This window comes from Tachypleus tridentatus, chromosome 5 (genome assembly GCF_004210375.1).
Source record: "Tachypleus tridentatus isolate NWPU-2018 chromosome 5, ASM421037v1, whole genome shotgun sequence".
NCBI classification, from domain to species: domain Eukaryota; kingdom Metazoa; phylum Arthropoda; class Merostomata; order Xiphosura; family Limulidae; genus Tachypleus; species Tachypleus tridentatus.
The window spans coordinates 53,278,852-53,293,498 of NC_134829.1; the positions used below are offsets into that span (position 1 = coordinate 53,278,852).

Consider the following 14,647-nt stretch of genomic DNA (forward strand, 5'->3'; position numbering starts at 1 on the left):
TTATTGTTTCATAATATTTTATTCAACAATATTGACGCACTGAAGATAAATTATAACGCATTGCTGCTTATTTATCTTCAGAGCGTTCGTAAACTTGCATTGTTATAAAATGATAAACGCAGATTAACTGGTATTCAAATCAACTCATTGTTTAAATTCACAGTTAATAGAACATAGGGGATAACTAAGAAAAAAAACATTCTCGTTAAAAAACTATAGCAATTGCATTTTTTATCTCAATCAGATGAATTACATCAGTTAATATTAAAGCAATGTTCAATGGTGAATTATAAACTACTGGGATTATTAGTTTTGACTTTGAAAATATTAAACGATTCACAAGATTATTGGAGTTAACTTTTAAAATTTGATTTATTTTTAAAATAAAAAAATATCATGTTTCTTGCAGCTATTAACAATGTTATATTCTCTAATAAATTACTTTTAATATTATAAGTATTAAGTGCAAATTAAGTACTTACGTTTTACATAAGTAAGCAAACAGACAGACCAGCAAAGAACAGAGTAGAATAACCACACCAATCATTACGGTTTTAATCCTTTTGTTCTCTTCTTCTGTATATTCTGGAAAGTATATACTAACATAATAAGAACACTGTCTGTGAAAATTCTATCATACATAATTCGTAATTTAGCTTTCTTTATTGTTTTCACAATTGTTTCTGTTAATTTTCTCACCTAATTCATTTTCCTCATTTTCTTTAATTATTTCTCTTCCCCACATACATTTATTATCTTCCACCCCTGTTTCGTAATTTCTGACTGTCCCAATTATTTACTTTTGTGTGAAATTTCCTCTGTCCATACTTCGATCCTTCATTTTGTCTATAGAGTTGGCGGTGGGTGGTGATGACTAGCTGCCTTCCCTCTAGTCTTACACTGCTAAATTAGGGACGGCTAGCACAGATAGCCCTCGAGTAGCTTTGTGCGAAATTCCAAAACAAACAAACAAACAAACAATCATTTTGTCTATAACCCAAAATAAAACTTTCTCGTTTCATTTATTCGTTATTTCTGTTTACATTTTTCCTTTACTTCCTACTTGTATTTTTCACTTTATTTGTTAATCTTTATCTCTCTTCTCTCTAATCAGTTCATTGAGTTCATATTAGATTCACCTGGTCATAGTTACAAATATAACTTTCAACTTATGAGTTACTCAGGCTTAGGTGAACAAATAAAATATTCCAGAACACTCAAGTTCGGATGAGTCTCCATATTCTATTCTCGAATATTTTTCTACAACCTAAACTCCATTTATGGTGAAAATGAAAATAATAATGAAATAAACAGTGGTCTAATACAAACAAAAAGTTCCTTTGAATTTATTAGATACTTAGGCTTAGAGAAGGGGTTAATTCTATGTTGATATACAAACAAAGCAATTCTTATAGAGATTAATAACAGTGAGAAAAATAATTTTGAAAGAAAAGTAGCTTAGGTGAAAATTAAAATTTTCAGAAATGCGATACAGAACAATTATAACCCCTGCTCATCCTGTTCTTTCTTTCTTTAAACAATATTGTTTCTTTAGGAATAGCCACTACGGTTCTGAACAATAGAGAAAGCTGTCTTTCAAATATTTTCCTTTCTTTGTGTAACGATACTGCGACCTTGAATAATATATACTTATAATTTTTAAACATTCTGTTTCTTTGTGTACAACCACTGAAGTGTTGAATAACATAAAGTTTTACTTTGTATACAATCTTTGTTTTTTTTTCCTACTTCCCTTAAGTATAGCTACTTTTCATTTTCAACAATATAAAAATCTATAATTTATATAAAATTGGTTTTAAGGTAAAATCTCTGTGACTTTCAACAATACAAAATCACCATTCATATATAAATGGATTTTAAGGTTTAACTACTGTGATTTCAAAAGATAAAATATCATTTTTATACATTGTTGGTTTGTTCAGATATAGCCACTGTGAGTTTCAACAATATAAAATATTATCCTTTATTATTGATTTGTTTAGATATAGCCACTGTGAGTTTCAACAATATAAAATATTATCCTTTATACGTTATTGGTTTGTTTAGATATAGCCACTGTGACTTTCAACAATATAAAATATTATCCTTTATACGTTATTGGTTTGCTTAGATATAGCCACTGTGACTTTCAACAATATAAAATATTATCCTTTATACGTTATTGGTTTGCTTAGATATAGCCACTAAGACTTTCAACAACAGAAAATATTATCCTTTATACGTTATTGGTTTGTTTAGATATAGCCACTGTGACTTTCAACAATATAAAATATTATCCTTTATACGTTATTGGTTCGTTTAGATATAGTCACTGTGACTTTCAACAATATAAAATATTATCCTTTATACGTTATTGGTTTGCTTAGATATAGCCACTATGACTTTCAACAACAGAAAATATTATCCTTTATACGTTATTGGTTTGTTTAGATACAGCCACTATGACGTTCAACAACAGAAAATATTATCCTTTATACGTTATTGGTTTGTTTAGATATAGCCACTGTGACTTTCAACAATATAAAATATTATCCTTTATACGTTATTGGTTTGTTTAGATATAGCCACTGTGACTTTCAACAACAGAAAATATTATCCTTTATACGTTATTGGTTTGTTTAGATATAGCCACTGTGACTTTCAACAATATAAAATATTATCCTTTATACGTCATTGGTTTGTTTAGATATAGCCACTGTAACTTTCAACAACAGAAATATTATCCTTTATACGTTATTGGTTTGCTTAGATATAGCCACTATGACTTTCAACAACAGAAAATATTATCCTTTATACGTTATTGGTTTGTTTAGATACAGCCACTATGACTTTCAACAACAGAAAATATTATCCTTTATACGTTATTGGTTTGTTTAGATATAGCCACTGTGACTTTCAACAATATAAAATATTATCCTTTATACGTTATTGGTTTGTTTAGATATAGCCACTGTGACTTTCAACAACAGAAAATATTATCCTTTATACGTTATTGGTTTGTTTAGATATAGCCACTGTGACTTTCAACAATATAAAATATTATCCTTTATACGTTATTGGTTTGCTTAGATATAGCCACTATGACTTTCAACAACAGAAAATATTATCCTTTATACGTTATTGGTTTGTTTAGATACAGCCACTATGACTTTCAACAACAGAAAATATTATCCTTTATACGTTATTGGTTTGTTTAGATATAGCCACTGTGACATTCAACAACAGAAAATATTATCCTTTATACGTCATTGGTTTGTTTAGATATAGCCACTGTAACTTTCAACAACAGAAAATATTATCATTTATACGTTATTGGTTTGTATAGATATAGCCACTGTGACTTTCAACAATATAAAATATTATCCTTTATACGTTATTGATTTGTTTAGATATAGCCACTATGACTTTCAACAATATAAAATATTATCCTTTATACGTTATTGGTTTGTTTAGATATAGCCACTGTGACTTTCAACAATATAAAATATTATCCTTTATACGTTATTGATTTGTTTAGATATAGCCACTATGACTTTCAACAATATAAAATATTATCCTTTATACGTTATTGGTTTGTATAGATAGAGCCACTGTGACTTTCAACAATATAAAATATTATCCTTTATACGTTATTGGTTCGTTTAGATATAGCCACTGTAACTTTCAACAATATAAAATATTATCCTTTATACGTTATTGATTTGTTTAGATATAGCCACTATGACTTTCAACAATATAAAATATTATCCTTTATACGTTATTGGTTTGTATAGATATAGCCACTGTGACTTTCAACAATATAAAATATTATCCTTTATACGTCATTGGTTTGTTTAGATATAGCCACTGTAACTTTCAACAACAGAAAATATTATCCTTTATACGTTATTGGTTTGTTTAGATATAGCCACTGTAACTTTCAACAACAGAAAATATTATCCTTTATACGTTATTGGTTTGTTTAGATATAGCCACTGTGACTTTCAACAACAGAAATATTATCCTTTATACGTTATTGGTTTGTTTAGATATAGCCACTATGACTTTCAACAATATAAAATATTATCCTTTATAGGTTATTGGTTTGTTTAGATATAGCTACTGTGACATTCAACAATATAAAATATTGTCGTTTATACGTTATTGGTTTGTTTAGATATAGCCACTATGACTTTCAACAATATAAAATATTATCCTTTATACGTGATTGGTTTGTTTAGATATAGCCACTGTGACTTTCAACAATATAAAATATTATCCTTTATACGTTATTGATTTGTTTAGATATAGCCACTATGACTTTCAACAATATAAAATATTATCCTTTATACGTTATTGGTTTGTTTAGATATAGCCACTGTGACTTTCAACAACAGAAAATATTATCCTTTATACGTTATTGGTTTGTTTAGATATAGCCACTATGACTTTCAACAATATAAAATATTATCCTTTATACGTTATTGGTTTGTTTAGATATAGCCACTATGACTTTCAACAACAGAAAATATTACCCTTTACACATTGTTGTTTGTTTTGAGTGAAGCCACTGAGACACCGGCATCTTCCTTCTAAGCAGTAGGTATAATTAACAGAACAACGTTTGTTAGGGCCACAGATCTCGTTAAGTTCACCTGTTAATAAAAATCCAAGAGACAATAAGGAAATGGGGAAGTAATAAACAATGTATTTGTAAACAAAAAGACACGTGACTGAGGTGAAGATGTAACCTTTTATAACTGTATTTACTACGTACAGTTTTGTATTAACATGTTGTTAAAATCAACAGAGTAGGATTGAAAACAGCAATTTCATTAGTTTCATGCATCGTGTTTATAGTGAAATAGTACAGTTAATGTTGAGTCTTAACTTTGTTAATTATCACAAACCTAAACACCTGTAACAACTTAGATGTAAAAATATATACCAGTAATCTATCAGAAAGTTTGCTTAACATGTACACTTAGCAGAAAGTATGTTTCATGGAAGTAACTTACCAGAAATCCTGCTAAATACGTGTAACTTATCAGAGTCTATTTCGTATCTTTAACTTATCAGGAAGTCTGCTTGGTTTGTGTAATTTATCATCAAGTGTGTTTCATACGTGTAAGTAATCGTGAAATCTTTTTCGTACGTAAACTTATCAGAATGTCTGCTGTCTACGTGAACATTATTTGGGAGGCTGCTTTGTATGCGTAACATATCATAAAGTTTGCTTAATACGGATAGCTTACGCTTCGTCATAAAGCTATAAATATACTAAAAATTGTATACGAGTCCTGTACGTGTTATTTTGTTTTAAGAAAGTACCACCGTCATAGTACTGTTATTACTAACACAAAGATTTTGGAGTGTGGTTTGCAAACCGGCGTATGTGTTCAGATTTCATAGTCTGCTCCGACTGCCATGCTCTAAATTCTCGGCTTGCTATGTGAATAGAATGTGTAACGTTTGAACCCAAAATATATAATAATTTCAGTCAGAAACACAAATTTATGGTACTTTGATTAAATTATCACGCCAAATAACCATAAGGTTCAAATAAACCCACCTCTAACTTATAACGGTTGTCTAGAGGGAGATCTAACCATGAGCAGTATCAGCCGCCTCTTCAGCTACTCCATCTAATGACGAGATTGGCTGAAACAGTTTTAATGGCCATAAAGCCTAAAGTATACATCAGCTTCTCGCAGCTATGAATTAATAACTTTCAATCCTTAACCAGCTGGTTAAACCCACACTATGGTCCTAAATTAATTAAAATAAAAAGATTTGTAAGGACATTTTTAGATTAAAAAGCTTATTTCATCATTTGTTGAAATACGAAAATATTTAAGAGAAACAATATTTAATTAGTTTTTGTTTGAATTTCGCGCAAAGCTACACGAGGGCTATCTGCGCCAGCCGTCTCTAATTTTGTAGACTAAAGGGCAGACAGCTAGTCACCCCCACTCACCGCCAACTCTTAGGTTACTCTTTTATCAACGAATAGTGGGATTGACCGTAACATTCTAACGCCCCAACGGCTGAAAGGGCGAGCATGTTTGGTGTGACGGGGAGTCGAACCCGCGACCCTCGGATTACGAGTCGAGTGCCTTAACGACCTGGCCACGCTGGGCCGTTTAATTAGTACTGTAATACTTGCTATTCATAGAGAGAATAAAAATGTAATAAAACTACCTGACAACGAGATGAATTTCATCTTATTTCGGGCAGTGGTCGCAGCATGACTTCCTCTTGTCACATAGTTAAGCCTTTTCGCAGATACCTTTTGAATCTCAGCTTCTGTGGTCCATATCATGTAAGAACTAACGTCTTTTGTTCTTTCGTTTTCAGGTTTACGTCCAAACATTGATTTAATCTCATTGTGACCGATCATTAAAATGTCTTTAGTTGGAAAGCCTCCATCTCGTGTTTTTTTCCACGTGGGCCAAACCGAGTGACGATTCATAACACTATATTTTGACGTTGAGTAACCGGGAGACGAGTTCTGTAACAGCGCACTAGATACGAAAAATATGGTGCTAAGTATGATTATAGATATTTTGTGGTAAAGAAAAAAACAATGAAACTTCATTGGAGTAACTTTCAACAACTGCCTGACCACTTCACTTCACCGGGTTTCAAATGAAAAAAGTTACTTGATAAATGCTGATTTGTTACAAGTAAAACCTCTCTGTTGTCAAATTCCAAGGTAATATAGTGATTACGTCACTGCCTTTATCTGTAATGCGACGAAGGTAATAAATCTGACTTGCAGACACAAGGCCATGATATAACATCCTCAAGTGTTCGTTAGATGGCGTGCTAAATTATCTATACATTTGAACATAGTTCACATTAGTTCCACATCTAAACTTTTACAACATTGCTGGTGATTTAACTAAAACTAGCGCATACTGTCGCTCTATCTTATTCAGACATTTCATCAGTTTACAACCACCGGATTTCAATTTGTAACTTTGATTACTTTTGCATATTAATTCTTATTGAGTTGCAAAAGATACTGTTTGTATTTACCGAATTTGCATTTACTTACATTTGAAGTTATTTTGTTTGTTTTAAATTTCGCGCAAAACTACACGAGGGCCATCTTCGCTAGCCGTCTCTAATTTAGCAGTGTAAGACTAAAGGGAAGGCAGATAGCCATCACCACTCTCCGCCAACTCTTGGGCTACTCTTTTACCATCGAATAGTGGGATTGATCGTCACATTATAACGCCCCCACGGCTGAAAGAGCGAGCAGGTTTGGGATGACGGGGAGTCGAACTTGCGACCTTCGGATTACGAGTTGAGTGCCTTAACCACTAGGCCACATAATAACTGAAGAGATGCCATTAAAGTTTACCTTTCGAAACATTTTTGTTGACGTAATTTTATATAATTTTTCCATTATTTTTATTCTTCTACTGGTACTATATATTTATAACGTTAAAAATTAGGGGTTCGATCCACGTCGGTGGATATCCCGATGTGGCTTTGCTGTAAAAAATAATAGATTTTTAGGACCGTTATTTCCCATGAAGCAATATTCTTAAACTCTTAAGTGATATAAAGTTATACAATATAACTAAAATTTACCATGGTAATACTTTTGCTTGTAAATCTCGAATGAATGAAGTGCTCGTATTACAGTAACTGACTAATTTGTTCGTGATTCTATGTTACTTTTTGTAAAAAAAAATGTATTGTGTAAAGTTTCTAATTTGAAATAAACTTCTTCGGCACATATATAAATTAAAACATTCTTACAGATATATACGTGAGTACATATATATATGTACACACACAATAAATACATAAATAACACTGCACAACAATTTTTTTTGAAAAGTTTTGCTTCCTGAAAAGTTTCTGCTGATTGTGACAGGTACCTGTTGGGTATGCACAAATATAGTTTCGGTTTTGCTTCATCACGTAGGAACTCTGGGAAATAGACAGTTAACTGTTTACTGGCAATAACGTACGTAATTGCGTTTATGTTTTTAATACGCCATTAAGTTCAACATAATTAAAAGTGTTTTGCTCCTGATTTTCGTTTGTATTCAATGTCCGGTGCATCACGTTACATTGTCCAACAGTAGTCAGCAAGCACTGACCGATTCCAGTTGCCCTGATATCGTTTTTCCATTGCAGCAATGTCCTGGTGAAACTGAAGATTTCGATAAAACGGTACGTGATGGGCAAATTTGGACGTGATTTTCGTGATCAGCAGCCAAAAATCTATAAGGAACACCCAACAGTTTTCAAGAAGCAAAAACTTTGTTGTGCAGTGTTATTAAATAAATACATGTATATACACACATATGTGAACAAACACACACACTTAAGTCATTATCAGATTTATCAGAAAACAGTTTTCGCGTATAGTCTTACGACAACATTCAAATGATAAAACGCATTTTCTAATAAGAAACGGCCTTGCGCTGATGGTCATAAAGCATACATATATGTGTGTTATTGTTAAACAATATACTGTTAGTTTTATCAACATCTTGTAATATGTAAACAATGAATACATGACGATAAAGTCATTATGTAAACACACAGTGAGGCCATAGTTTTATATCTAACATACAGAGATTCTTTATTCGTTCAGATAACCCTGAACAAGCAAGCCTTTACATCGGTATGAAGAACAATGTTCAACACGTTTTCTTCTCCCAATACGAGATGAATCTGTTTCAATCAAAGCTGTAATATTAATCGTTTTAAAGCTAATCTAATAACAGTAGTCCCCGTTCAGTTTTGTTTATCTTTGTAGTTTGAACTTGGAAACTGTAAACAGAAAACAAGAAAGACCTCTACATAATTTTTAATTTGTTGATTAGCTTACTAATTAAAGTTAAAATACAAAAATACGTTTTGGAATTCTGACAAAAACAAATAAAAAGGGTGTGGATTTTACTTTAGTTTTGAATGATGTGTACAGTTAAACTTTGTTTACTCTTGTGTAAATGTTCTAAATTAGAAATTCAGTTTTGAATAAAAGTCTCAGAAATGTATTAATATATTAAATAACTTACTGGAGAAGATTAAAAAAACAAACCTGATAAGACTAGAACCAGTTGCATTCACTCAAATATTTTGACATGTTATTTATCAGTTATTTAAACCTTTACAAACATGACACCAAAACACAACTTAAATATTAAGAATTTCACGGGGCCCGGCATGGCCAGGTGATTGAAGCACTGGACTCCTTATCCGAGAGTCGCAAGTTCGAATCCGCTTCATACCAGATACGTTTGCCCTTTCAGCTATGGGAGCGTTATAATGTGACAGTCAATCCCACTATTCGTTGGTAAAAGAGTAGCCTAAGAGTTGGCGGTGGGTGGTGATGACTAGCTTCCTTCCCTCTAGTCTTACACTGCTAAATTAGGGACGATTAGCGCAGAAAGTCCTTGTGTAGCTTTGCGCGAAATTCAAAACAAACATAATTAGTATCGTTACACCTCACATTATAAATTATGACGTAATTATAAATTATGACGTAATGCTTCACAAACTAATTCATTATGGCAATGGAAAATAGAAATTTTCTTATTAATTACCGAGCTAATTGTTACCAATATATAAGTGTCCAAAAATCGTTATGAAATTTAAGTCTTCTGCGTTACGATGTTAAAACTAATAAGAAGAAAATATCGCTGAAATGGTATTTAAGTATCCAGCGTTTCGTTGTATCATCAGCTTTAACAGTATTAAACATGATAATATCACCAAATATGTAACACCTACAGCAACACCTACAGAGCTGAAGCTGAACTAAAGTCCATTTAAGAATAATCAGTATCAACCTGATTTTATTGTGTTTCCACCTCCGAACTCAGTGGAGCAACTTGGATCATTCCTTTTTTTAATGACGGTATTTCTGAAAATGCTTGGGAAGGACTTATTTTTCCTATCAAAATCGTTCATCAGCGAGGTGAAACTGTTTATGCAACAAAAGCAACAACAAAGATGTTTGGCATTAGGCCAAGACATAGCTGAGCTGTGTTGCATATAAATATATCTCAGGCCATATTGAAAGAATATAGTCAGTTTTATGTTTGAAAGGTATTCCATTTAGAATAGCAGAGCGTGAAAGGTGCATTCAACTGATCCATAATGTGCAGATAGTTATAGTACAGTATATTATATTAATTCAAATTATTTTTGTCTCACGACAATTATTGCCACTGTGTGGCGCCACCAATGTTGAAGTGTGCTTTTGTTTTGTTTTGTTTCTGGAATCTCAGCAACTGATAAAAGGGTGTGTCACTTTTTACACGTAAAAATAAGGTAATCATTAGTTATTTAAATTTATTACTTTTGAACTTCAAAGGCGTATCATAACATGCGTACTGAATTATGTAAAACTTTACAATAAATTAACATTAAGTCCTATAAAGGTTTGATGGAAAGGGTTCTCTAGTGGAAACATGTAGGAATCGAAACATGTTGCAAAGTATTAGTTGTTAATAAATATTAATTCTCGTTCTCTACAAACTGAGATATAATATATACTCGTAACAACACTTTTTGTTTAGTAAGACATATTTCCAGATTACGTATTTTAAGTTTTTCCCATATGCTATGTCACAATTGAACAATTACAGTTGCATACTCGCTCCTTCACTCGCGAGGGTTTTTATAATAAATCGATTAATCTCATCATTCGTTGGTAAACAGTAGCTTAAGGATTGACAGTGGGTTGTGTTGACAGGTTTTCTGCCATATCAGTCTATTACTTTAAAATTAGGCACGGTTAGTGCAGATAGCCCTCGTATAGCTTTGAACTAACTTGTAACTGCATCAAAATAGTTATGATACCAGAGAAAGCACTTCACGGAAACCTTTCCTACTTGTAACTGCATGAAAATAGTTGTTATGATACCAGAGAAGGCACTTCATGGAAACCTTTCCCACTTGTAACTGCATGAAAATAGTTGTTATGATACCAGAGAAAGCACTTCATGGAAACCTTTCCCACTTGTAACTGCATGAAAATAGTTGTTATGATACCAGAGAAGGCACTTCATGGAAACCTTTCCCACTTGTAACTGCATCAAAATAGTTGTTATGATACCAGAGAAAGCACTTCACGGAAACCTTTCCCACTTGTAACTGCATCAAAATAGTTGTTATGATACCAGAGAAGGCACTTCATGGAAACCTTTCCCACTTGTAACTGCATCAAAATAGTTGTTATGATACCAGAGAAAGCACTTCACGGAAACCCTTCCTACTTGTAACTGCATGAAAATAGTTGTTATGATACCAGAGAAGCCACTTCATGGAAACCTTTCCCACTTGTAACTGCATCAAAATAGTTGTTATGATACCAGAGAAAGCACTTCATGGAAACCTTTCCCACTTGTAACTGCATGAAAATAGTTGTTATGGTACCAAAGAAGGCACTTCATGGAAACCTTTCCCACTTGTAACTGCATGAAAATAGTTGTTATGATACCAGAGAAGGCACTTCATGGAAACCTTTCCCACTTGTAACTGCATGAAAATAGTTGTTATGATACCAGAGAAGGCACTTCACGGAAACCTTTCCTACTTGTAACTGCATGAAAATAGTTGTTATGATACCAGAGAAAGCACTTCACGGAAACCTTTCCCACTTGTAACTGCATCAAAATAGTTGTTATGATACCAGAGAAAGCACTTCATGGAAACCTTTCCCACTTGTAACTGCATCAAAATAGTTGTTATGATACCAGAGAAAGCACTTCATGGAAACCTTTCCTACTTGTAACTGCATGAAAAAAGTGATTTACAGAAGAACGACCAGGTCATTATGATAATAATCAAAAACAAGAATGCTTGATATCTTGGTATGATCAGGAGAAAGTTATCTTAACCATAGATGATTATAATAATTTTCATAATGATATGAAAATCTTACCTCTCTTCCATGTTATATGATCATGTTGTCATTTTTTGTTTCTTCTAGCAGTTTGTTGTTCGTCTCAGATGACAATAGCCATGGGTGAATGTGGTAAACTTAAGTCTATAAACACGCCTGTCTTGTCCCCTTCACTAGGACTAACGAATAATGGCTCGGCTTCCTATATAGAAATAACAATATATATATATATATTTATCTATTTATTAAAAATTATATAAAATAAAAAAATAATATTAAAGGGAAAATATACTAAAAAGTCAAAGTCAGCTGTACAATTTATTACGGTAACATAAATTATTGGGTACACAATTTTTCTACATAACTGACCAATAGATGAAATGCTAATACTTTATATACAAATAACTGACCAATAGATGAAATGCTAATACTTTATATACAAATAACTGACTAATAGATGAAATGCTAGTACTTTATATACAAAGCGTTGACCCAGATTTATCTGATCTTTAAGCATTAGTTTTATGCACTGAATATGTAAATAATTTCACTTCTTGTTGTCTTCTGTGAACCTGACGATGACCGAAGAAGGTCGAAACCTTGTTCGCTCCTCTACGTAAAATATTTTCTCAATCCAAACGAGCCGTTTTTACAAATATATGTGTCTGACACTTGTATACAAAAACAGTGATACAGAAAATGCTTGCCAAAATAATTGATGTTAATCGCAAATAACTGCATAAAAATAAACACACATGAGTTCCTTACACTGTATAAGTTATTCATAATAACCTCAGGAGATAACTTTTTTTTTGCATAACAGTACATAAAAACAGACACAGTGTTTATTCTAAAATAATACAGTCTTTGGTATAAAAACCTTTCTAAGCAAGTCATATATGTACACACGTTTCTGTCAACCTTATAATAATAATGAACTCTCACATAAATGGTATTTTTGATGAAATTGAAACACAAACATAACTGTCATTTACTTGTACAACATATGTCATGTTATAGATGTAATTTCACCATAATACGTATTTTGAAATATAAGGATTTTAATCTTTGTATTTAAGATGGTGTTGTGTAACTTTGAATAATCCGTAATGACAAGAAACCCCACTTGTAGAAAAACGTATATATGTAAAAACGGCTGGTATGGGTACAGAAAGCTGTATGTAGAGAATGTTTGTTTGTTTGGAATTTCGCGCACAGCTACTCAGGTAAATGAGGAACGGCTAGCTTGTGTAGTTTTGCGCGAATTTCTAAAAACAAACAAACACACTATAATACCTTGACTTAGTGATAAATATCACCTGAGTTTTACACTCTCTTTTGATTTTTAATTTCGCACAAAGCTACACGTGAGCTATCTGCGCTATCCGTCCCTAATGTAGCAGTGTAAGACTAGAGGGAAGGCAGCTACTCATCACCACCCACCGCCAACTCTTGGGCTACTCTTTTACCAACGAATATTGGGATTGACCGTCACTTTATAACGCCCACACGGCTGAAAGGGAGAGCATGTTTGGTGCGAGCAGGATTCGAACCCGCGCTCCTCGGATTACAAGTCGAACGCCTTAACACGCTTGGCCATGCCGGGCCTTTCTATGTAGAGAAGCGAACAACGTTTCGACCTTCTAGCAAGACAACGACAAATCAACTATAGAATCCAGGTAAATATTAGTAAAAACCATGTTTTAAAAACACCATCTTAAATATAACGATTAGAAACCGGGTTTCGGTACCCCTAGAGGGCAGATCACAGACAGTCCTTTGTGTGGCTTTGTGGTCAATGCCAAACAAGAACAAGTTATTCTGATTATATGTCTCAGAGCAAAAGTCTGGTGTTTTGTACTTATATTCCAAAGCGAATCAGGAATGTTCTACAGAAAATCACACAAGTTGTGATACTATATTTTTGGACAAAACGTAAATTTATAGTATTATTCGGCTTGTTTTATGTAACACAAGTTGAGATTTTTGAAAAGTTTACACACATGACTGGATTTGTTCGTTCACTAAGTTATTCATTCAGAAAAAGTCTGACAAAACATATTGGTGTTATGTTTGAATCTTCGTCACACCGAATATGCTGGTCTTTATAGCCGTGGGACGTTATAAAGTGAAGGCTAATTCCATTATTCGCTGGTAAAAGAGTAGCCCAAGAGTTGGTAGTAGATAGTGATGACTAGCTACCTTCCCGCTGGTCTTACTCTGCTGCGGCCCGGCATGGCCAGGTGGATTAAGAAGTGCGACTCGTAATCCGAGGGTCGCGGGTTCGCTTCGCTGTCGCGCCAAACATGCTCACTCTTTTAGCCGTAGGGGACGTTATAATGTGACGGTCAATCCTACTATTCGTTGGTAAAAGAGTAGCCCAAAAGTTGGCGGTGGGTGGTGATGACTAGCGACCTTCCCTCAAGTCTTACACTGCTACATTAGGGACGGGTAGCGCAGATAGCCCACGTGTAGCTTTGTGCGAAATTCAAAACAAAGAAACAAACAAACTTACTCTGCTAAATTAGGAACGGCTAGCGCAGACTGTCCTGGTTCAACTTTGCACGAAAATTCAAAACAAAGAAACCAAACTCAGGTATTAATTCATATTATATAAATAACTTTCAGTTTTGAACCAGAATGACGAAACATTTTTCCTCAATATATATTTTTGTAGCTAATATCTAAACACGTAAATTGTCCTCATAAACCTGAAGTCTTCTTACAAAATTCATTAGTACTCTCAGTGTATCTTTAGTACTGAAT

General features: G+C 33.1%; 1 protein-coding gene and 1 long non-coding RNA gene across 3 annotated transcripts in view; one reads left to right on the top strand and one right to left on the bottom strand.

The window, feature by feature from the left end:
* The window catches only part of LOC143251175 (uncharacterized), a 28,402-nt gene extending 21,659 nt beyond the window's left edge, over positions 1–6,743 (bottom strand). The window contains exons 1-3 of the mRNA XM_076502586.1: positions 6,202–6,743; positions 4,536–4,655; positions 483–585 (exon numbers count right to left, since the gene is read on the bottom strand). Coding sequence (XP_076358701.1) covers positions 483–585; positions 4,536–4,655; positions 6,202–6,598 — 620 coding nt within the window. The 5' untranslated portion in view covers positions 6,599–6,743. The remainder of the gene's footprint in view (positions 1–482; positions 586–4,535; positions 4,656–6,201) is intronic.
* The window catches only part of LOC143251176 (uncharacterized), an 88,139-nt gene that overhangs the window by 6,323 nt on the left and 67,169 nt on the right, over positions 1–14,647 (top strand). The window contains exon 2 of one of the 2 annotated variants that reach the window (XR_013028529.1): positions 6,358–6,435. The exons of the other annotated variant lie outside the window; for it this stretch is intronic. This is a non-coding gene — a long non-coding RNA (uncharacterized LOC143251176). Of the gene's footprint in view, positions 1–6,357; positions 6,436–14,647 lie in introns of those variants that run through there. 2 annotated transcript variants of the gene reach the window in all.